At 45.5% G+C, this 24,159-nt stretch overlaps 1 protein-coding gene across 1 annotated transcript; it reads right to left on the bottom strand.

The window, feature by feature from the left end:
• Positions 1-241: 241 nt before the first annotated feature.
• On the bottom strand, positions 242-23,626 carry Rgs8 (regulator of G-protein signaling 8). Its single transcript, XM_013015615.1, has 7 exons — positions 23,553-23,626; positions 23,308-23,381; positions 21,312-21,439; positions 17,878-17,979; positions 17,074-17,138; positions 2,058-2,224; positions 242-671 (listed from the first exon to the last, which is right to left on the bottom strand). Exons 3-7 carry the CDS (start codon positions 21,335-21,337, stop codon positions 489-491), a joined length of 543 nt encoding a protein of 180 aa, XP_012871069.1. The 5' UTR covers positions 21,338-21,439; positions 23,308-23,381; positions 23,553-23,626; the 3' UTR covers positions 242-488.
• Positions 23,627-24,159: the final 533 nt, after the last annotated feature.

Raw genomic sequence — 24,159 nt, 5'->3', positions numbered from 1 at the left:
CACACCTGGGGAGGGGGGAGGGCATTCCATGGTGACAAGGAGTCATGAGTGAAAGCCTGAGTCTTTCTACTTCTCCTCTCAGTGGGAAAGGACATGTGAAGAGTCAGGAATCCTAACTGATGAGGATGTGGAGGTGGTGGAAATTGCATTTGCATTATTTACAGATTAGCCCAGCGCAGCAAATCTGCCTTCTCAGTGGAGATGACCCAAGGCATTAGGAAGGGCAGGCTGCTAACCCACCCAGACAAGGGTAACTGCGGGCAGTGCTACCACTAACCAAAACACAAATGTGGGTAAATGGATGAGAGAGAGTCCAAGCTCTGGCAGCCGGGTCATACTTTGGAATGGCTCCTCATCCCCTCCTCAGCCCTAGTCTCCCATCCGGAATGTCACCGCCTTTGAACACCTATGACACTTTACATTAGAATATGGTCTTGGCAGCAAGGGGAGGAAAAAGCCAGTGATTTCCAAGAGTCTCCATCTGAGGTCTAACTGAGCCTCCTCTGGCTTTGGGACAGCAAATCTAAGTACATTTTGGACCTCAGGAACCTGGGATAAGAGTCTTTCTCCATCAGGCTGTGTACTTTTCCCTGGGCTTGGTCAAAACAAGTCAGGGATGGCTCCTGCATATTCTTCCTCGTGGCTTCTCGGGTCTGGAAGTCAATGTTTACCTGGAGACACAAACAGAGAGCAAGGTCACAGGCCCTGGAGGACCATAGCATCTGGCAACTCAGCTACGTAATAACCATTCATGATGGCATCTTATGTCTTTAAGATTATTTGTGCTTTCCAAACTGGGCCATGAGACTCGTCTTTTGGGATGACAGCAAGAGTCCTGTGTGGCCTAAAGGCCAGACATTCTGAATTTTTATTTTTAAGTAAGACATTGAAGAAAAGAGATTAGGAAAACTTGTCTAAGTAACAAGAGCCAAGGCAAAAACAAAACAAAAACCCTCCACATCAGTCCACACTTAATCCTAGGGTCTTCACATCAGAATGGGATTAGACTTAAGCCAGGTGGTAATGGCCATTCTCATAAACTAGCCCTCTTTTCTCTTCTTAACTACTAAGGGAGCAGGTGCCCTAAAGATCCAGACTCTAGTTAAAACGTACATCTCTATTCCCACTAACATCATAGGGGGCATCATAGCCAGGAAAGACCTCATGTATAACCAGTCAAAGCGGAAGCAAAGAGCTCTAGGTGAGCGGTGTGCCTGAACTCAGACGCAGCAAATACAGCTCTTCAGTTAAAAGCTCCCAAGTAAAATTTTGTATAACAAATCAATTCACCTTATTGTATATAACTATCACAACTAAATGACTGTTAATAAATAGTGACAAATACTGACTAGGTTCTTCATCTCTAAATATTCACAGTGGTCTTGAAAGACAATAATCCTGCCTTTTACATGGGGGCAGGGGAGGAGCCCAGAAAGTGACTAACTTGACCCAAATCACACAGCTAGCTAGTTAGTGGTAGAGCTGAGCCTGGAACAAAATCCCAAAACAAATATTTATTCCATTAAACTACGCTGTCTTTTAATAGAAAAACAAACAGAGACTCAATGACATCTATACTTGCAAAGTCCCTCTAGCAACATAGTTCCTGCCAGCATCGACAGCCAAATTCTCCTAATGGCCCCCCCTCTGATAGAAGCCCTGAGCTTCTGCTCCTTAGAAATAATCTCTTTTTCAGCATGGTACCCGTGGCTCAAGCCTAGCTACTCAGGAGGCAGAGATCTGCGGATTGAGGTTCAAAGCCAGACTGGGCAGGAAAGACCATGAGACTCTTATCTCCAAAAAGCTGGAAGTGGAACCTGGCTCAAGTGCTAGAGCACTAGCCTTGAGCAAAAATGCTCAGGGATAGTACCTAGGCCCTGAGTTCAAGCCCCAGGACCAGCTCCAAAAAAAAAAAATTCCTTTTTCATCAAGAGCTACAGAGCAGTGAGGCTCAGTGTAGTGAAAGAAAACCTATCTCCGAAATCTTCTGAGGAAACAGATGCAAGCTAAGAGTCCTAAACAGAGATCTGACAAGGTAGTCACCACAGACAACACACCTCTCTCGGAGCCTGCACGTCCACAAACTCCTCAAAGATCCTATGGGCCTTGGAGACCAGCTTTGCAGTTGATCTGGTCTTCTTGAATTCTTCACAGGCTAACCAGAACTCCAGATTCTCCTCGCTGAACTCCGTCTTCAAGAAAGCGCGGAAGGCAGCCACTCCATCTGCGGATGTGGGAGGAGGCAGAAGAGAAGAGAAATAGGAAGAAGCTAATGTTCAGAGATCTTACAAGGAAAAGGTAGTGATAATGTGAGCACACACACACACACACACGCACACACACATACACACACACACGCACACACACACACACAGAGTCCAAGCCCACTGCTCCTCCACGCTTCTCAGTGACACATGGGTACCCTCAAAGCAAGCCATGCTCCTTGACCAAGGACCATAGTGACGTTGGAGAGTAGTGTTTATGAAGCCATAACAATGGCAAATATGTATTTCGTCTCAACTTCTAAGAAGTCTTCAGTGATTATCATCTGTCCGCTAAGGCAGCATTGTCTTTCCCCAGGGTCCTGGTGAGCCTATGTTGCGCATTGAGGCCATGGTTGAAATATGCAATCTATTCCTTAACCTAATCCAAGTACACATCCTGAGAAACACAATCTGTCATAAGACAACTTAGGGAGGAATGTGATTGCCTCCCAGCCAAGCCTCCACTGCTGTCAGAAAGCCACCTGGAAGCCCACACCATAGGGAAATTCAGCCAGCAATGCCGCTGTGCCCTATGGACAGATTCCCTGCCTCTTTTAGAAACCTCTAGAGGCCCTGTATTTTGATATTGTATTCCATGCATTCTTTAAGATTGGCCTTGCAGATTATAAGTTTTAATTGGGGTTGATTATAATTTTTTTTCAATTTTTTTTTGGTCGGTCGAGGGGCCTGAACTCTGGGCCTGGGCACTGTCTCTCAGCTCTTCAGCTGTGGACTAGCGCTCTACCACTTGAGCCTCAGCCCCACTTCCGGCTTTCTCTGCTTATGTGGTGCTGAGGAATCGAACCCAGGGCCTCATGCATGCAAGGCAAGCACTCTACCACTGAGCCACCTTCCCAGCCCCTGATTATAATTTTTGACCAAATAACTTATTGATAAACACAGCCTTTCATCCTTATGAAATCAGTGTCAGATGTATTGCCAAGCGAAGCCTCTAGCCAGTACAAGATAAGCAGCAAGTCGAAAGGGAAATAATTCTTATTAATAGACCATGCTTCTGGTTAATGTTTTTACCTTAAGATTTTTAAAAAATAAATATTTAACCTTCAAAGCATTTCTTTTCTAATCTAATGACAGCCATAGCTTTCTAGAAAGGAAGCTTTTCTAGAGAGGAAGTCCAGATACCCATAGAACAGAGAAGTTCTGCATGGTTAGGAATGACTCCAGTGGACATTTTCATGACTGTTCTAAAATTCACTAGAAGGGCACAAGTTTGAAAAATCTTAATTCCAGATGATAGATGACTTGGATATCTGAGGTCCACCAATATGTACCAGGCCAGTGCACCTACCAGGGTCATTCAACAGATTATTGGTGTCATCCTGTATTTAAATGTTTGTTTGTGCTTTTCCTGCATCACTTATTTCTCCTAATTAAAGAAGTTATTATAGCCAGAAGCCAGTGGTTCATACCTATAATACTACTACTCAGGAGGCTGAGATCTGAGCATCATGGTTCAAAGCCAGCTGGGGCAGGAAAGTCCATGAGACCCTTAGGTCTAATTAAGTGTAGACACAAAAAAGAGCTGGAACTGAAGCTGTGGCTCAAGTGGTAGAGTGCTAACCTAAAGCAAAAAAGTTTAGGCTCAACACCTAGGCCTTGAGTTCAAGCCCCATGATGGGTTTGCGTGCACGCACGCGCGCATGCACGCGCGCGCACACACACACACACACACACACACACACACACACACACAGAGTCATTATCATCTTTGTCTTTCAGAATTGTTGAGACAGGGACTCACTACATAGCCCAGGCAGACTTTGAGCTTGTGATCCTCTTGGCTCAACTTCCTGAGATCTGAAATTACAGGTATGATCCCCTATACTTGATTCAAACCAGGTATTTTAATGTTTATACTAGAAGAATAGTTATAAAAGCTACAGAGACATGACAAAAGAGGAGGAGATTTCGGGAGCTCTCGGAGCTAAGCTTTAAATTACAGAGATTTAATTCTCTTTAAAGCTAAAAATCACAGCTGGGCGCCAGTGGCTCCTAGCTACTCAAGAAACTGAGATCTGAGGCTCGCGGTTCAGAGCCAGCCGGGGCAGGAAAGTCCATGAAGCGCTCATCTCCAGTAAACCACCAGAAAACCAGAAGTGGTGCTATGGCTCAAGTGGTAAAGTGCTAGCCTTAAGCTGAAGAGCTGAGGGACAACGCCCAGGCCCAGAGTTCAAGCCCCATGACCGACAAAAAAAAAAAAAAAAGCTAAAAATCACAAGTGCAAAGTCTTGAGTTCAAATTCAGTACCCTTTAATCAATCTTTCCTGATTCCTTCCTCCTTTCTCTCCCAGAGTCTGGTCACCACTATCCTAGTCTCAATCTCTATGAGATCAGCAATTTCAGATATCACTCAGCAAGGTCATACAGCACTTGCCCTCTCCACAGTTTCCCTGCAATTAGGGAGTGGAGAGGAAAGGAAACGAGGAGGGCCTTCCATCATAGCACTTATTTAGATGATGAACTGGAAAATGACTCAGAATAGTCCCTTGTTGTTTTTAAGCCAGAAGAAACTAAATTCTTAGAATAAGAGAATTCCAAGCTTGTCGATCCTATCAGATCTTATTTTGCTTTTTGTCGGACAAAAATAGATGCTTAGAGCAAGTTAAATGTAGTTACAGATAAGGAAAGAATACTAAATTTCTACCTTCCTTTAAAGTATTTATCAAGACAGCCTTGCTATTGAAATGGTCTGGCCCCAAGCTAGATAAGGTACAGTCACCTCTATTAAGCTAGGTCCCAAGTTTGGTGGGTCTTTGTAAGGATTAGGAGATAATACTGCATAAGATTTAGCCGAGAAAGGAGTGGAGCAGAGCTTGGACAACAAAGCTGGGAGGAAACAGAAGGTCAAAGGAGGGTTTTTTTTGTCTATTTCTTTTTCAAGATAGCTTTGAGTATATTTAACCATTGATCTGACCAGAGAAGACTTGCAGAGCAAGAGGAACTGAAGTTAAAGGAAAGAGGTTAATTACAGAAAACAATAACAATTGCCCCCAAGAAGGCAAGAGAAATAGGCCTGAGCATACGTAACTGTAACCCCTTTGTACATCACCTTTATAATAACGATTAAAAAAAAACAGAAAGTGAATTGTCTGTGGTCCCTTAGCCAGAAAGAAGAGTGAGTGGATTTGTATACACATCACCCAGTGTCACCCATTCCACCCAGTCTCTCCCCTGCTGATGGTTGTAGGGTCCCTAGTCATTTGCTCCAAAGGAAGGTTGGACAGCAACCCCAGTCAGACAAACGCACTGAACGTATGTATGCCTCGGCCCTACAAATCACCTTTTGGCTCACATACCTGGGGTTGTCCAGCAGAAGGACATCTGCTATCAAGTTTTCTGTGGTGAGAACAGAGATCATTAGGTGCCACCCAGATCTTAGACTGTGCCTACATTCCCTTCTCTCCCACAGTGCTGACAGTCAGCCTTCTCTCTGACCTTTCAGCAGCCTTCCCAACATGCTGGTGGGCACTTGCAAGGCAAAGATGCATCTTTCCCAGCCATGGCAAAGATGCTTCCCCAGGCCTGCATATCTAGAGTAGGCTCACAGATAATGGGAGGAGAGAAACTTGAACAAAAGATGACACTTTGAGGTTGTCAGAAATTTCAAGGAGAGGCCTAGAGAGAGAGGAAAAGAGAAGAGAATTGTACTGCTGGGAAGAGCCCCTCCCGGGGTTGGAACCAGAGAAATGGCCGAGAACAGATTGGGCAGATAGACAAAGATGAAAAAGGCCCATTCAGCCTGCATCTGCTCTGGCCCTCTTTCTCTGTCACCACGTTCTCCACCTGCCTCCTCCCCAATCCCTTTTCTTATTCCCAGGGCAGCGCTGAGCAAGCCAGGTCACAGAGGGTCACTGGGCAGAGAGGAGCTTCGCCCTATAATAATGGAAGTGAGTAGGGGTAGGAGGAGGCAGCCACTGCTAACGGAGCCCCCCCCCCTTCGACCCAGAGCAGATGGCAGCAGATGGCTTCTGTGTGCACACCACTTGCCCCCAACCTGGCCCACCTCTTCTGCTCCTGGGACCAAGCAAAGGATGCATAGGAGGAATACCAATGGGACTTTTTTCATTCCCACTCACATCTTTTCTCCTTTCCCATCACCTCTACTTCCTCCCAGAAAGCCTTGTACCAGTTCCTCAGCATCTTTCCCTGACCTTCTTCCTTTTCTTCCATCATTTGCCATTTTTCTCTTATACATTTCTATCATTTGCTCCCCTCCTCCTTCAACAGGTCCCTCTCCTGGTCTCCCTCTTTTCTAGAAACCTCTGTGGGTCCACATGTGGCACGTTGGCTTGTCACTAAAAGGCTCATCAGTATCTCCTGAAATCCCCAGCGGTGGTCAAGTTAACAGTCACCGTACTTGCTCTATCAGGGCCCAGGCTTCACCTACATGCTAGACACAAAGGACTGGAGGGAGCCCTGCTCCAGAGCTTGCACAGATTGCTCTCTGTACCCTGGCTCTAATGCACACTGGCTAGTATGATCTCACAGGTAAGGAAGCCTAACCTCTTCATTTATCAGTTCCCTCAGCTTTAAATTGTAGATATTGCCAGGCTCATGCCTGGAATCCTAGCTAATCAGGAGGCTGAAATTAGAAGATCAAGGTTCAAAGCCAACCAGGGCAGGAAATTGCGTGAGACTCTTATCTCCAATTAGCTACCAGGAAACCAGAAGTGGCGCTGTGACTCAAGTGGTAGAGTGCTCACCTTGAGCTGAAGAGCTCAAGGACAGTGCCCAGAGTTCAAGCCCCACGAATGACGAAAGAAAGAAAGAAAAAAGATTCAAAGCCAGCCAGGGCAGACTATTAACCACCAAAAAGCCAGAAATGGAGCTGTGCCTCAAGTGGTAAAGTGCAAGCCTTGAGCAAAAATGCTAAGGGACAGTCAGTGCCCAAGCTTTGAGTTCAAGCCCTAGGATCTGCACATACACATTAAAAAAAAAAAGAAACTGCAAATATTAGTTTTGTGTCATGGAGAACCTCCTGCCCAGGACTACGGGAACATATGCGTTCATACATGTACACAACATGAAGAGCTTACCACATATCAAGGAGTACTCCAGCAATATTAGTGACTTATTCCTCCAAACACAATATACCCAACACCAAATTCAGTGACTTGAAGACAGTGGATGGTAAGCAGTTCAGGAAAGTAGAGGAGAGACCAAGGGATCTTCCTTCTAGTTGTTTCCTTTCCATTTCATTGCGGTTTTCTCTGTATGACCTTCTAGCAGCAGTGCAGAACATTTCACCCTCAGGCTGTGTATGACCCATGAAATGATTTGGCACATGACAGGACAGACATGTATGCTCCTTCTGGCTGCCCACATCCATCTGCCTGTATTGATCATTTTGTATGACCTATGAATAATATTATAAATATTCCAGTGGCTCTTGGCAGGAAAAAAGGTTTCCCACCCCTGCTACAGACTCAAGACTCTGAGATTATTACCACATTTTTAGATGGGTGCCTAGCCAGTAGCAGGAAGAGAAAGACTTGTATCCAGGATTCCTGGAGCAGCGAGCAGGGTATTGGCTCCCTCCTGAACATCCCCAGATTCTCTGAGAATGACGCCATAGCCACACATGCTTGCTGGCTGCTGGCTATGTCCCTCTGGTTCTTTGATACAGGGTACTTACATAAGGGAAAAAACTGGGTCATTATGAATGAGTGGTGCTGCTGGTACAGTGGAGAGAGTGGCTTAGGTAACAGTTCAAGGTCCAGCAGCCTTCATTTTGCTGCTATCAGGGAGAGGCTAGAACCTAGCTTTGTTTCCAGGTTTGGAAAAATACAAGATCACAAGAAAAAAAATATTTTTTTCAAGCTCAGTATTTACCAAAGTGTCCTCCCAAAGATCAAGAGCTTCTGTATCCCTGATCAATCAGAGCAAATAATCTAGTGAATGAGTTCCTAGTTCAGGAGGATAAGAAAGGAGGGGGGGTACATTTTAAAATGCTTTTCAGTGGTGAATCAATTCTTCTTTGATTTGGAAGGAAGCCACTGATTTGAAATTTGTGATGCAAATAGTAGCAGGAACAGAGCCTTTCTTTCGTATTATCTATGAAATAAAGGTTTTTAGAGAAATAACTAGGCAAGAGTAGGGATATTACTTAGAGAATACACTATTGCTAGTTCTGATATGCATTGGCAAGCAGTTGCTATGCTAATTATACATCAGTGTGGTGATTAGTGTGATTTCCTCAATGAGCTCTACTTTTCAGTGTATATATAGCAAGATGACGTATGGTGTTTGTAGTAGGACTGTGAGCGTCGGTGCTGGAAGAGACTGAAGAGATCCTTCAATCACGCCCCACATTGGACTCAGAGCAGCAGTAACAATCTGAGGTTCCTTGGCTTCTCACCCCTGAGATGTAAAAGCAGAAGGGGACAGAGCTCCTAAGCCTTATGGCTCCCATTCCAGTGCATTCTCCTACCCCATCAAGCAGGCACTGAGCCAAACAATCAGAAACAAACAACAAAAAAAGCAATAACAAATTAGAGCTTATATCTGCAACTACTATAAGAAATTGGTTAGCCAAGCACAAAATGACTCACACCTGTAATTCTAGCTACTCAGAAGGCTGAGGTCTGAGGATCAAGACTTGAAGCCAGGCCAAAAGGAAAGTCCATGAGACTTTTATCTCAAATTAAGCACCCCTCCCCCCTCAAAAAAAAAGTATAGCTGTAGTTCAAGTGGTGAAGCATGCCATCCTTGAATGAAAAAGCTAAGGGATAGCTGAGCACTGGTGGCTCATGTCCGTAATCCTAGTTACTCAAGAGACTAAGATCTAGGGATCATGGTTCAAAGCCAGCCTGGGCAGGAAAGTCCATAGAACCTAATCTCCAATTAACCACCAAAAAGTCAGAAGTGGGATGGTGGCTCAACTGGTAGAATACCATCCTTGAGCACTAAAGCTCAGGGAAAGTAGCTAGGCCATGAGTTTAAGCCCTGGAACAGGGAAGAATGGTAGAAGGGATGACATTGACCAAGAAGCATTATACATATAACTTGACCTATGGAATTGTAACTTCATTATACAGCTATCTCATCATCGTAGAGGGAAGAAAAAGAGAGAAAGCAAAAGAAAAATTGGCAAGAAATTTCTCTTAGGAAGAGATAAATGAGATGTGCTCCTAATAGGGTAAAAGCTTAGCATTACAAATGACTCCTTCAGGAAAGAAGTACTATACCTTCATGCATATCAGTCCACAGCCTGAAAAACTACAAAAATTAAGTGTTTAGGAATATATATCAAGTTTGTTTGAGAGGATCTCACTTACTGGACTTTTAGAAAGTGTCCAGGTGTAGTGGTGCATGCCTATAATCTCAGCTATCAGGAGATGGAGGCAGGGTATCTTGACTTCAAGGCCAACCCAGGCAAAGAGAGTCTGTTTCAAAAACAAAATAAAAGCCAGGCACTGGTGGCTCATGTCCATAAACCTAGCTACTCATGCCTGTAATCCTAGTTATTCAGGAGGCTGAGATCTAAAGACCACAGTTGAATGTCAGCCTAGGCAGGAAAGCCCACAAGACTCTTCAATTAACCAAAAAGTTGGAAGAGGAGCTATGGTTCCCATTGTAGAGTGCTAGCCTTGAACCCAAAAGCTCAAGGACAGCACTCAGGCCCTGAGTGCCAGACCTGGCACAAAAATAAGTAAGAACAAGAGCTAAATTGGGGGTGGGAGGAGACATAGTTCAAATAGTAGAGCACTTGCCTAGCAAGTAAGAGGCCCTGGGTTCAACTTTAAATCCTTAGTACCAAATAACAAAAACAAACAAACCAGGCACCAGTGGCTCACGCCTATAATCCTAACTACTCAGGAGGCTGAGATCTGAGGCTCAAGGTTCAAAGCCAGACCAAGCAGAAACGTCTGCAAGACTTTTTTATCTCCAATTAAGCACCAAAACAGCTGGAAATAGAGCCATGACTCAAGTGGTAGAATGCTAGCCTTGCACAAGAGCTCAAGGACAGCACCTAGACCCTAGGACTGGCATTAAAGAAGAATAAAAGAAATGAAGGGAGGGCGGGAGGGAGAGAGAGAGAGAAAGAGAGAGAGATCATTGGTTTAGTCCTCAATCCTTAGTACCAAAAGACCAAAAAAGAAAAGAAAAGGCAATACCAAGAAGAAATAAAGAGCCAAGTGCACCTCCCGCAGTATTTTCTGATGTACATGTGGTGGGAAGTAGGAAGGTATGAGGCAGGGAGCCCACAGTCTCAGGAGGCAAAGGAATGAGTAATATGCAACTTAAATAAGTCCTATTAGTGTTTCTAATTCTACCCCAATCTGCTACCTCAAGCTGTCTACAGGATAGGGAAGCTGACACTAATCTTAGGCAGATAGGATACTTAAAAGCATGGCTTCTGAATGAATTTAGGGCTGTTAGGGCAAAAGTAATAGAAGTATCTGTCCTCCGTTGAACCCCTCCATGTATCAATGTTCATGTTTAGCAGTTTACAACAGCAAGAATGTTGAATTCTCATACGGCACAAGGCAGGACTTAGCCCCCTTTGTACAGAGGAGGAAAGCGAGGTTTATAATCTGCGTTAAGTAATCTGCATTAATGGACAGACGGGGTTGGAAGCCGGCCCAGTTGTCTGCACCCTCACCCTTTTCAATAAGCTTTTCACTGCTGCCTGATCCAGTGTATCGATAAACTCCCCATTCCCCGATGCAAGTAACACAGTAATGCGGAGATGAGGGCCAACCGCCTCTCTACTTCATACATCTGTTTCTAACCCTCAGCCTCTATGTCTCCAGATAGTGCTTCTGCTGTAGTTGCTGACGTACCATGGAACCCCCCGCCCTACATATGTGGAATCTGTGACACCCAGTGTCCCATGAAAGGGCCCTGCTGCCTGAGGACGTCAGACAGAGTAACACAAAACACAGTCTTTGTGTGCGTCTCAGAAAATCGGGGTCACCTGTCCCTCCAGATTGGTACAGGCCTTCGTTGTATTTGCTTGAGTTTGGAAGCATTGTTTCTCTTGCTTCACTGTGATTACACATCCCCAATGGCTGTGGAAAAATAGACTTGGGGCTCACCACAGGGATGCTGATTCAACAGGTCTGAGGCTAGACCCAAAACAGTTCATTTCTTACAAGTTCTTGGCAAGTGCATGCTGGTGCCACCGCTGCCTTCCACAGATCACTGGTTGGTTTGTTGCTTTTTGGTGCGGGGGGTGAGGGGGGGATGCTGGCATGTGCTATACCACTCAAGTCACAGCTATGGGTTGAGAAGTAGTCTTAATAGCCTTGCTGAAGCCAGGTACCAGTGGCTCATGCTTGCAATCCTGGCTCCTCAGAAGGCTGAGATCTGAGGATCACAGTTCAAAGCCAGCCCAGGCAACAAAGTTTATGAGACTCTTATCTCCAATAATCTACTCAGAAAAGCCACACATGGCACTGTGGCTCAAAGTGATAGAGTGCTGGCCTTGAGCAAAATTGCTCAGGGACAGCGTCCAGGCCCCAGAGTTCAAGCTCTGGCAAAAAAAAAAAAAAAAGCCTTTTTACCTAGACTGACTTTGAACCCTGAACCTCCTGATCTCAGCCTCCCACAGCTGATTACACATATGAGCCACTGACACTCAGCTAAATTACTATGTTTTATATTTCAAAGGTGCCTAATGTTTATTTTAATTTTACTTCACAGTACAGGGTTTTGAACTCAAGACCTTCCACTTGGCTAGGTTGGTGCCCCTACCACTTGAAATATATACTCTGGCTCTTACTTTAATTATTTTTTAGGTAAATTTTTGCCCAGGGCCAACCTTGGACCACAATCCTCCTGCTTGTGCCTCCTGTGTAGCAGGGACAAACCACCACACCTGGCTTGGTTTATGTGATGGGCGTCTTGCTAATAATTCCCTGCACTGCCCTTGAACCTTAATCCTCCCAATATCTACCTCTCAAGCATCTGGAATTTCAAGTATGCACCACCACACCTGGCCCTCAAAGAGGATGATTTCTTTAAAAAGGAAAACAACTAAAAGCTTCTTTCTTGATAAATACTATCTCTGCAGAGATGCTTTCACATTTCTAGTCCACCAATCTAGCCTTCCCTGGGCCTGGCAGGGACAGAACCTCCATCCCCTGTGCAAACCACAAAACAAGGCCACCTGCCAAACTTCGCTGAATGGCATGGGGGGAGGAGTGGTCGGATGGCCCAGAGTGAGGCCTGGCCCACATAAGTATAGAGACAGGTGGAAGGGGTGAAAGCAAGGAGCAGAAATGCAGCTGACAACTCCACCTTCCTGCTGAAATGAGTCCAATCTCGTGTCCAAAATATACTAAGATAGGAGGAGTGGATGAGGGAGGGGAGGAGGGAGGAAGGGAGAAGGAAAACTGAAAGGAAGGAAGGAGGGAAGGAAGAAATAGAGGAAAGGAGATAAGGAGAGAGGGAGAGAGGAAGGGCGAAGGGAGGGAATAGGGGAGGGAGAACAGAGGAGAGAAAATTTATTCAACATTCTGGACTGAATGTCCTGCTAAAGCTGGACAAATGACAAGCATATGCTTGAATCTCATGCAGAACAAAAAGCAGAAGACTCAATTTTGTTCCTGTCCTCTAGCGACCTGTCAGAAAAGATCTCTCACGAACTAGGCAGGAGCCTTCCTTCTCCTGGGTATGAGCTGCAGAGCAGAAAGGCATCTGTGCGCCTGTGCATGCATGCATGCGTGCGCACACACACGTGCACTAGTGACTACATACACGCACGTGCATGCATGCACACACACACACACACACACACACAGGGCAGATTACATGCACAACTCCCAGACATCAAGTCTAATTATTAGTGGATGGACAGGAAAAAGATGTCAAATTAACACACATTAGAAATCCTTCTAGTTAATGAAGCCATCAGCAATTTCAATTTTAGTTTCATTTGTTAGCTTTGAAAAAATGTACACTGATTAAAAAAAAAGAAATGGCAGATAAAAAAGAGCACTTAGCAGGTTACCTCTCAGACCTCTACGTACATTTTTTCCTCTTCATCCTACATTTGTAAACAAATCTGACTGGAAATAAAACTACTCCAAATATTTGCCTTCCAGCTTCTTTATTCTAAGGTTTATAAAAAACGTTGAAGTTGCTTTCTTTTTTTCCTTCCAGGATTGAGCTCATTCAGTGCACTGCCAGGGAGCACCCTGCCGACAAGGGGAGAAAGAAGGCTTGGAACACAGTGCCTTGGTCCCTCTTCTGGTTGCTGGAGCCATTTCAACTTAGAAGCAGTTTTACATAACCCTCCTGACAACACTGAGCCAAGCCACCTGCTGCAGATGACTGGTTATCACCCAGCCTCACTATTTGCTACACAGAGCACCAGAGAACAGCGAGGTAGTCTCTGATACATTCTATTCCAGCTCCTTCCTTGCACACCTGAGACCAAACTCCCAAGAGGCTGAGGGATTCCATTGAGACCACCCAGCACTAAGTACCAAGGGGTCCTGCCTGTAACCCTAATTCCTCAGAAGGTTGAGATCTGAGGTTCAAAACCACCCAGAGCAGGAAAATCCATGAGACACTTAGGTCCAATTAACCAACAAAAAGCCGGAAGTGGAGCAGTGGCTCAAGTGGTAGAGTGCTAACTTTGAGTGGGAAAGCTAAGGACAGCACCAATACTGATTTCAAGCCCCATTACTGGTGCACGCACATGCACACACACACACACACACACACACACACACACACAAGGAGCCCAGCTATCTAGTAGCAGATAGGGGGTCAAAATTGAGAATACACCAGCCCACATTCTTCACTTAATTATCCAATAAGTATGCTCCCCAATGAAGTAGAAATCACTCCTGCTCCTAGAGGGGGTAGGACTTCTAGGACTGATTGACAAGATGGGATTTAAAAGTAAAGCCAACTGTCAAGATTCTGCCTGAAACCTTCAGGCCACCTAGCATGCAGGATTGTGTGGTGGTGATTGTATGCTTGTCTGTCTTCTCAAAGGGCTGTGTTCTACACCAGAGTTGTGGTATTACTAATCTTCTTGATGTCTCCTCCTAGTAGCACAACATAGTGTCCCTAATGAACACTATGGACACTAAGTACAACATTTTTTTAAAAAAATGTGTCCAAAACACCACGCAATGCCAAGATAGCAAAGATGCTCTACAGATTGAGAATGGGGAAAAATAATTGCCTGGATTTCATGAAATAAAAAAGTAGGGAGGATAGCTGCCCGGGTATGGAGAATAGCCGGGGAGAAAGTTCCAGACCAATGCACGTTTTTCTGGAACCCAGTCATTCAGGCACTCTGCTCTTCTTAGGACATTTTGTTAACTTTATTAGAAGTTCCTCACACCTCTCATCAATGATACTGGCATAGGTGCAATCCCTTTGGAAAAGCTTAATCAGCCCTAATTGAATCATAATACCAACCCCAATTAACTAGACTTCTAGAAAGTTGTCAACACCTTTTTAAGGCAACTTGGGATTCAACTCCTCTATAGCTTTTGCAGGGTAGTAAGCATGCAAATTCTAAAAGCCTGAAATTCTACCAGCAATGCCAGAATAAAGACCATCTCTTCATTAGAACCTTCATCCCATTGGCTTTTTATTTCTCTATAGACAGAAATAAAAAAACCTGAAGCCTCGTTTGCAGAGTAGATTTGTTTTGCACTGAATAAGTAAAAATACCACTTTTAAATATACTACCATAGCTTTATAATACACCTTCCAGTAGAGTGCCCAGGCTTCCCAACTGGTGTAGGCTTACTCAATTTCCCAGAGACAGATGTAAAAAACAGATAGGGAAAAAACAAATCGTTTAAATAGGGATACAGGTGGACCCATTGCAACAATGAGATGTACAAGTCGTTACGTCAAAAAACAAACTTTACAACTTTGGTGTGGGAGTGGGAAGAATTGGGGGGGGGATGGGAAGGGATGGGAAGGGGAAACAAAGGAGGAGGCAACAATGCCTGATAAGAAATGTACTTATTATCTTGCCCATGTAATTGTAACTCCTCTGTATGGTATTTTCACAATAAAAAAATAATAATAATAATAAACAGAACTTCAAACACAGCATAGAACTCCAAGGTTTAAAAAGCTTGTTTCTGTGGTAGTTTTTACAAAGAAGCAAACTGGTTGCCAGCTCATCACCCGTTAGCAGAATTCCCATATCAGAAAAGTGTTACCACATTCCTGGAATCGAGACTCTTCCCTGACAGTCCAGTGTCAAACCTCTGAATTCTCCTCAGATCTCCTCACTCAAACAACACAATCTCTGATGTGACCTCCAAAATGTCTATAGTGGTCTGCTACCAATTATCATTGGCTATGAAACCTGAAGCCTCATTTGCAGAGTAGATTTGTTTTGCACTGAATAAGTAAAAATACCACTTTTAAATATACTACCATAGCTTTATAATACACCTTCCAGTAGAATGCCCAGGCTTCCCAACTGGTGTAGGCTTACTCAATTTCCCAGAGACAGATGTCAGGTAGCAAGCAGGCATTTCTGACTCCAACCCCATTCTAGAATGAGAAAAGAGCCTCAGAGAGTTGAACTAAGTAAATCAGTTGTGAAACGGAAATCGAAATCAAATTCCAAGATGACCTTGACAAAAATCAAGCCAGAAAAGAAAGCATAAATTGCTAGTGACACTTACTTAACCCAGCATAGCTCTAGGAAAAAAAATAGTCTGAATGGCTTCACACACACACACACACACACACACACACACACACATCCCACTACCGTCAAATCTTGAATATTACTCTACATATGCCATTACGTTGGCAAATTTCTCGTGTAAGCTTGCTGCTTATGGTATAGCCATATGTTATGTAGCTGTATCTAGGCTCTGCTTCATTTTCCTGCATGAAATACTAATATGGCTATTCGTCTCATGAAATTACACATTCTGATACACACGTGCTCTTAATTTTTTGCATTTTATTGAAAAATAGGCTTTAAAATATTTACCTCCATCAAAACCACCCAGCAATCTGTAGTCAAGTTGGGTCAACATTAAGACCACAAATGTGGCTCACATCCAATGCCTTTAACTTAATTGTTCCAAACCATCTTCCCCAATCAAGTGGGATCAACACTGAGCTCACAGCAGCTTCTCACTCCCAGGACCATAAGACTTTAATAATAGAGTGACACAGAGGAAAAGAGAATGACCGAAACCTTCTTGTTCTTTGGAACAGCTTCTCCCTTTTTCCCTTACTGCCTGGAGTCCCCTACTCTGCCACTCCCATTCATTTGAAGCCACTGGAATTTCAAAGCCCACCAAATCTGGATGTTGTCATGAACAGAAAAAAAAAATAAAAACTGGAAAAAAAAACCACTGTAAAGCTTGATGACATATTAACCTCCCCAGCACAGGAAAATCCACAATGCTATCCACACAAGAAAATAACAAAGTGTGCAGCACATACATTTGACTAAATAGCCAGCCCAAGGCTCTCCCAAACCTGATGCAAGAGGATATCATTTGATATTGTTTTATAAATAGGCTTTGGTCTGGAAGCAAAACTGTTATTCCTGTCTAGCCCATCACTCCAACTTCCAAACTAAATTCTCTGTAGCTGAAATGACGATGAACCTGAAGCTTCTTGGGACTATACACTTTGAACATAGACAACAGAAAAGAAGGCTTACTGCATTTAAATAATCCATTTTCTTGTCTATCTGCTCCTCCAGGCAGGATGCTTAGGACTCCCCAGAGGTCTGGGACACCCAACACAGGAACCAGAGCCTCAGAGGCAGATTTATTTTTTACTAAATGAACAATTTGCTGCAACACGATGTGACCTGAATTCTACTTACACTTATGAGAGAGAAGCACATCAAAGGAATCAGCCCACCTCGTAGCTTCTTCTGTGGATAATCTCCTAGGAAAGAGGAAACATCTCTCTTGAGAATTTCTGGAATGATCTTCTCTCAGCTGCTACAGAGATTTGCTCAGGAGAACAATGGCAACTCTGATACTGTCCTTTGGGTACGTTCTTCAGTTATAGTTGGAAAAACTTCCAGGTGGGAATTCAGTGTACTGGCTTTCAGTCTAAACAGCAAAGCTAAGGAATTGCATGGTTTCAGGATGTCAAAATAACAACAGGAACAAAGTGGTTCAGGAGTCTGAAAAGTTAGGCTCAGCTCATGATCCATCCCACTTGATTGTTTTTTCCATCTGTGAAGCCGAGCTAACCATATCCCTCACGGAGCCGTGTGGGGGTGACACCAGGTCATGTCCGTGACATCACTGAATTCAGTGCCTGCACAGTATAGGTGCAGAATCCAGATTCTCTGAGTCTAAGCATATTTTTAGAGAACTTGAATGTTTATTGCCGAATTGAGAGCTCTGATTGACAACTGAGTAGAGCCAAGAAGTGTCCTTCCCCACCCACAGCTCCACGAGTGACGGGTGATAGATAGGCTTTCTTGGGGGAAAGAGGGTTCCTACTCTGACATCACCAACCGAGCTATGTATACATGCCCTACACCCACATTCAGCTGCCCAGAGGTGGGAATTTGTTATCCCAAGGCTTATCTGGTCAGCAACTACTAGAGAAGCGTGTTCCACAGGTACCCCACAGTGGGTACCCGGGAATGCTGGATGGCCGGACGACTCACTTGAGAGCACGGTTGGGCTTGTCGGGAAGAATCGCTGTGAAATCACTGCATGAATCTGACTTGTGAGACAGGCATCCCAGTCGCGTCCTCATCCCTTTGTTCCTGCAACACGCATGGGGGGCAGAAAGACAAGACTGTCATCATCACAGCTGCCGGGCTGATGAAGGGTCCCCCAGAACAGCTGCTGCGAGAGTCAGCACGGCTCCCTCCCCCACGTGGCCCCTCAAAGCTAAAAAATAAATAAATAAAAATAAAACCAAGAAGAGGATGCCTAAAGCCAGGTGCAGTGACTCACACCTGTAATCCTAGCTACTCAGGAAGCCATGATCCAGAGGATTGAGGTTCAAAGCCAGCCCAGACAGAAAAGTCTATAAGGCTCTAACTCCAATGTAATCAGCAAAAGGCTAGGCTGCAGGCATGGCTCAAGTGGTAGTGCACCTGTCAAGCAAGCAAGCCGAGCAAGCAAGAAGCCTTGAGTTCAGACTGTAGTACCACCAAAACATGAGAACACTTAGGCAAGGAACAGGCTCACTCCTTCTCATGACTACTTGGAGTAGTGAGTACCCTACCCTACTCTTACAAGAAGTTGCTGGTAAGTCAATGAAGATCATTATGTAGGAAGAATTTCTAAATTAGGATTCTTTATGGGGAAATGTAATACAGTGGTGACAAAATAACAATCCACATTTTGCTTTCCCATCAGAAGGCAAAGGTCAAGCAGCAGCAGCAGCAGCAGCAGCAGCAGCAGCTTCTAATTGCAAAGCCCTGGAAGTGAGGAATGCTTGCAGAGTTGAATGCAGGAGAGGCAGAACGCAGGCAAGTGCAGGCCCTCAGGGAAGTCAGTTCCCATTGGTTTCTCCCCATTCATCCTTCCATTCAAATGACATCGACCAATGACTACAGACTAGCAAGGGCTAATGACTACAGGTGAAGAGAAGAGCCATGGATAGAACCCGCAATTAAGATCCAATAATCCACGCCTGAGTGAGCCCATGGGCTCACCCCCATAATGCTCTTATACTAGAGGCTGAGATAGGAAGATCATGGTTCAAAACCAGCCTGGGCAGGAAAACCTGTAAGACTCCATCACCAAAATAACTAGCAAAAAGTTAGGCTGGAGGCATGGCTCAGGTGATAGCATGCCAGCCTTGAGAAAAAAAAAAGCCAAGGGAAAATGAGAGGCCTTGAATTTAAGCCCCAATATTGGCACAAATACAAACCAATAACCCCTTATCCCTTCTTACACTCTCTTAACTAAGCTCTTATACTCCTAGTCATATTTGAGGTCACTTCGACATCCATATATTTAAAATTTAAACGTATCAGTTTAAATTGCCCTTGTTTTAATTTCCAAAAGCCCTACCTAATGACAGGACCCAGCAAAAAATCTCTTTCTGACTCCCAATCTCAGCCTCTCAGTTTCTCAGGGGCTGGCAAACCATAGCCTTGCCAGGCACCTCTTTGTGGACAGAAAGTTTTGGTGGAACATCACAGCACCATTTGTTCACATATTGTCTGATGCTGCTTTCCACTACAAAGGCAAAGTTAGACAGTTGCATCAAAAACCGTATGGCCTGCAAAGCTGAAAACATTTACTCCCCAGCTCTCAACAGAATGCATTTACTGACCTCTGACCTGTAATCATGGAAACTGCTCATGTCAAGGGCAAAGGTAAGTAGGAAAGGTTTGGGATAATCAGACTGACTTATGAAAAGAGCTGCCACGAGCCTGGTGTTAACAACCTGTCATGGAAATGGTTCTTGCGGATGTCGTTCTCCATGTTGAAAGCAAGTCCTTACCACCTGGCTTTTTATTTCTTCTTCTTTTTCATAAATCCTGGGGCTAAGCAGAGACCTGAGAGGTCATGCAATTCAATCACTCTCTTGTACTTCAAATGACTTCCCATCTGTAACCCTGCAAATTGTCTTTGTTTGCAGAACTATTATTCAACGAACGACTAGTAGAGTGACATTGTATATGGGCAGGAATGGACAAAATTTATATTCCACAGCACATCTCTAAAGAGCCTTTCAAGACTGGACGATCCAAGCTTCCAGAAATATCCTGTCTTCTGCAGGCCCTCAAGTCCTGCTTCCACCTCTCCTCTCAGCCAGGCTGTACTGGGAAGCCAGCTATTTCCTTGCGTTTCAACACATTTGCTACAGCTATGCTCTCTCCCGAGGCAGCAAGCCTCCTCTGTGTCTATTCATTCCTCCAAATCACAGGGTGCCCACCACTGGGCCATGCGAGCAACTGATGAAACGGCACCCGAGTCATCACACCCCCTGGATCCAAGCAGAGGTCCTGCTCAGGCCACCCACAGGCCAAAAACCCAACTTCCAGAGAGCTGGTTCATTCCCCAGTGCCTTAGGATCATCCATCAGAAAAAGGATCAGGCCATTGCCCCCAAAGAGCAATTAAGAGGACTCTCAAAAAATAGCAAATCTACACAAACCATGAAACAAGGCTTAGCAGGGGTCAGTGTAGAGGGTTCCACTTGCTACCAGACAACTGTGATTCTCCCAGTTTGCAAAACTGTTTTTGGCTTCAATGAAATCCTTTTGTGGAGCAAAATGCTTTGGGTTTTTTTTTTCATCTTTCTAGCTTAGGCTTCAATTATAATTGTCTTAGGTCTGAAATAATAGGAGCAGAAGCAAGAGTCAAAGGCTAAGTTTACAGAAGGAAGAAAAGGGAGGGAAAGAAGGAGGGGGAAGGAAGAGAAGAAAATAGGAGTAGGAGGGAGGGAAGGAAGAAGGGAAAGAAGGAAGGAAGGAAGGAAGGAGGGAGGGAGAGAGGGAGGGAGGAAGGGAGGGAGGGAGGAAGGAAGGGAGGGAGGAAGGAAGGAAGGAAGGAAGGAAGGAAGGAAAGAAAGAAAGAAAGAAGGATGGAAGGAAGGAAGGAAAGAAGGGAGGGAGGGAGGGAGGGAGGGAGGAAGGAAGGGAGGGAGGAAGGAAGGAAGGAAGGAAGGAAGGAAGGAAAGAAAGAAAGAAAGAAGGATGGAAGGAAGGAAGGAAGGAAGGGAGGGAGGGAGGGAGGGAAGGAGGGAAGGAGAGAGGGAGAGAGGGAAGGCGAGGCAGACAGGCTTTTCCTCCCTGCCCTTTCTCCACAGCACCTGTCCCAGGAACACACAGAGGTCCTAAATGGCTCCGTACAAGTTCATGCATGATTCCTCATCCACCCCATAAATCACCGCCCAGAGGTCCTGCCAAGTCTCTGGGAGATGACCGGGCTAAGGCAGGTCCCGCTTGCAAGGCCACAGCTTTGCAAGAAGCGCACAGGCAAGGACAGCGCAGTCCATAGATGGTCTAGGCAGGCGGGCAGATGCAACTGGACCACCTCGGGGCTTCTCGGGCCAGACTCAAACAGCAAGGGTGATGGGAAGGGGAGAAAAGGGGAGGGGGCGGGGACAAGAAGACAGGTCATCAGTCCATTACCTGCGTGGCATCAGTAAGGCAGCCATACAGGCATCCGCTTACAGTTACCCCTTGGGCTGGTTTGCAGGGACGTCAGGGCAGGAAATAATACTGCGGGGATCAGGGATTTACCTTTCACGTCCTCTCACCTAAAATCAAAGAATCTGCTGTAAGAGGGGCCACCCTCTCTCATCTGACTGCCTGATCCAGCTATCCTTCAAATGGCTCTGCACCCAAGGGGCACCTCCCCACACATGGACACCCCAGCCCCCATAAACATTCATTTGTCCTTCACAAGGACAACCAACCAAGAATGGACAAGAAGAAACTGTTGGGTGGCTTCACATCGCCGATGCCCAACCACTGGCCATCCGGAAAAATTAGGACGTGGGTCCTTGGGGAAGCCTGGGCCTGGCAAGCCACAAATTACTGTTCTCTTTCTCTTACTAGAGTGAGACCCAAGTGACCGGTCAAGGAGGGCTGAGGGAGGAGGGCTTGCTCCACAATCACTTGATTGGATGCTGGTCTGGTTGTCACCTCCCTCCAAGGGCATTTGTCCCAAGTGGTAGTGCATGAAGAATTACAGGTTTGGGAATGGGAGGAAGGTTGGCTGTCAGACACTCTCACCCCACAGACTTTCTCCATTGCAGGCACAGGCTGCAAAATGAATATGCAAGCCACTGTTTCTTGACCATATGGAGCTTGTGTGACCTTCCTGAGCCTGGGGGAAATGGCCTATTCTTGACCCGAAGCCAGGAGGACGTGGAGGTGGGGAGGAGGGGATACTGAGGTTGAAGGCTGATTGACTTAATGCTGTCTCGCTCTTGAAGGTCCCATTCTCAGTGCTTAGACCCATTGTTCTCCCAATAGAGAACTGAGGAGAAGAAACACGTGAAGAGAGCGGCCTACCCATAAAGGGTTTCCCTGGGGAACTCTGACACCAAACATAGAAACCATTTGCAAAGAAACCTAATTTAGACAGCGCGGGCTCCTAGGCAAGGGACGCCATTGGGATTATTTTGGTATTTCCCTGAACATTTCACAAAGGCTTTTTTTTTTATTTTTTTTCCTTAAAAAATATTCTAATGAATCCAATAAAGGACAAAGATTTGCTTTTACTAAAAACTGAAAAGAGATGAAAAAAATAATTCTTATGGAAAGGCTCACTCCCATGAATTACGTTCCTTGATGAGAGGGTCATTTCCTCCATCCTTGTCCTGACTTCAGTTCATACACCTGCTTGCCCAGGAGTTCAGAAATCAAAGCTCTTGACAGCCACAAACACCCCTAGAAATCATGGCTGGGGCACATAAGCTTTATTTCCCCTTCTCTGTGGGATATACCCCTGAGAGGGGGGGGAATCCCCTGCCAAGAGAGGGGCAAGCCTCTGCCAGGGGTGGCACTTATCCTGGAGAACCGGAAACAAATATGCCACAGACAGCACAAGCAAGGTCACTCCGGGCTCCATCCCCGCCCTCTCATTCTTTCCAGTTCTGCTGCCATCCCGCTTTGCCTTCCTGTGCCACCAGGTGTCTGCCCGCCTCTCTCCCTCCTCCTCCCCTAGCACTGTTTAGCCTGCCCCTCCAATCCCACCACTGCCACTCCATTTAACGAGTCCAGTCTTGGACTCCACTAAAGGAAAGCCAGTGGGATACTGTGACCTGACCGCCAGTTCATGCCAGCGTAACCCTAGACTTATGGGGGAATGGAGTAAGGGGTTTCCCCTTACCCAGGAAGTTCAAAACTGTGGGGCACATACCCTTGTAAGTGAGCATCCACTCACAGATGACACAGGGGCATAATTTTGGGGGGGATGATATTTCAAGAAGAAAAAAAAACACTACGCTTAAAACAGCAAAAGGCAAAGATTTATAAAGAGAAGGAGGAAAGCTAAGAACCTCAGTGGGGAGAAAGCAATCAATATGCATGAAGAGGCAGGTTAATTAAATATGGATAATGCAAATCGGTGCACACAGACGCCCCAGCGAGAAAGGAGAAAAGCAAAAACTATACTCACCGTCGTTGACCCGTCCTCATGGCCTGCAGGTCTTTGCCAAGTGGATGATCATAGAAGCTGCGGGTTAAGGAGCTCTGAGGAAAGAGTACATCTTTCTTTTAGCAGTGAAATCCTCAGCGGATGAAGGGCATGTTTGCATGGGCACACTGCGCTCTCTCTCTCTCTCTCTCTCTCTCTCTCTCTTTCTCTCTCTCTCACACACACACACACACACACACACACACAAACATGCATGCACAACACACCTCCCACCACTTGCACCAGGCAGCGAGCAGCCTGGCTGAAAGCTCTTCTCTCTGCTTGTCACATCCAGTAAATACTGAAGCAGCCTACACCCAGCAGGCGGTAACTCAGCTCCCGGGCACAGTCTGCCCGCCCATCCTCATTGGCAGGACCCAAGAGGTGCCCCTGAGCAGAGCTGACCTGGCATGCTTCCTGCACCTTCCTCCTCAGCCTCACTAACCTGAAGCTCCTCTGGCTCCAGCTCAGAGAGAGAAAGTCCCCACAGCCCACAGCTGCCTCTCCACACCCAGCGCAGAGTAGGTATTAACTCTTTCGGACCACCAATGAGCTGAAAACCAAGTGTCCAGGGCGCCCTCTTCTAATGAGATCTGTGCCGGCTGTGGGCTGATGGCCGCATAGGGAGCAGGGAGCATAAAGATCTTGCCCCAGACAGCTGCTGACAGCAGGATCCAAGCGGAATCAAATCTCCTAATGAGCCAGGAAGGGGGGGGAGGGGGCTGTCTTACTGGGTGTGATGTGATGTGATAAATGCAGAGTGCAGGAAAGCTATGGGGCAGGTCACACATCTAAATTCCACCCCCCTTTCTCCCAATTTCTATTGTGCGGCAC

This window comes from Dipodomys ordii, unplaced genomic scaffold (assembly GCF_000151885.1).
Source record: "Dipodomys ordii isolate 6190 unplaced genomic scaffold, Dord_2.0 Scaffold27, whole genome shotgun sequence".
In the NCBI taxonomy this organism is placed as follows: domain Eukaryota; kingdom Metazoa; phylum Chordata; class Mammalia; order Rodentia; family Heteromyidae; genus Dipodomys; species Dipodomys ordii.
Note: the sequence above shows the minus strand (reverse complement) of the source record. Positions and strands in the feature narration are given on the sequence as shown.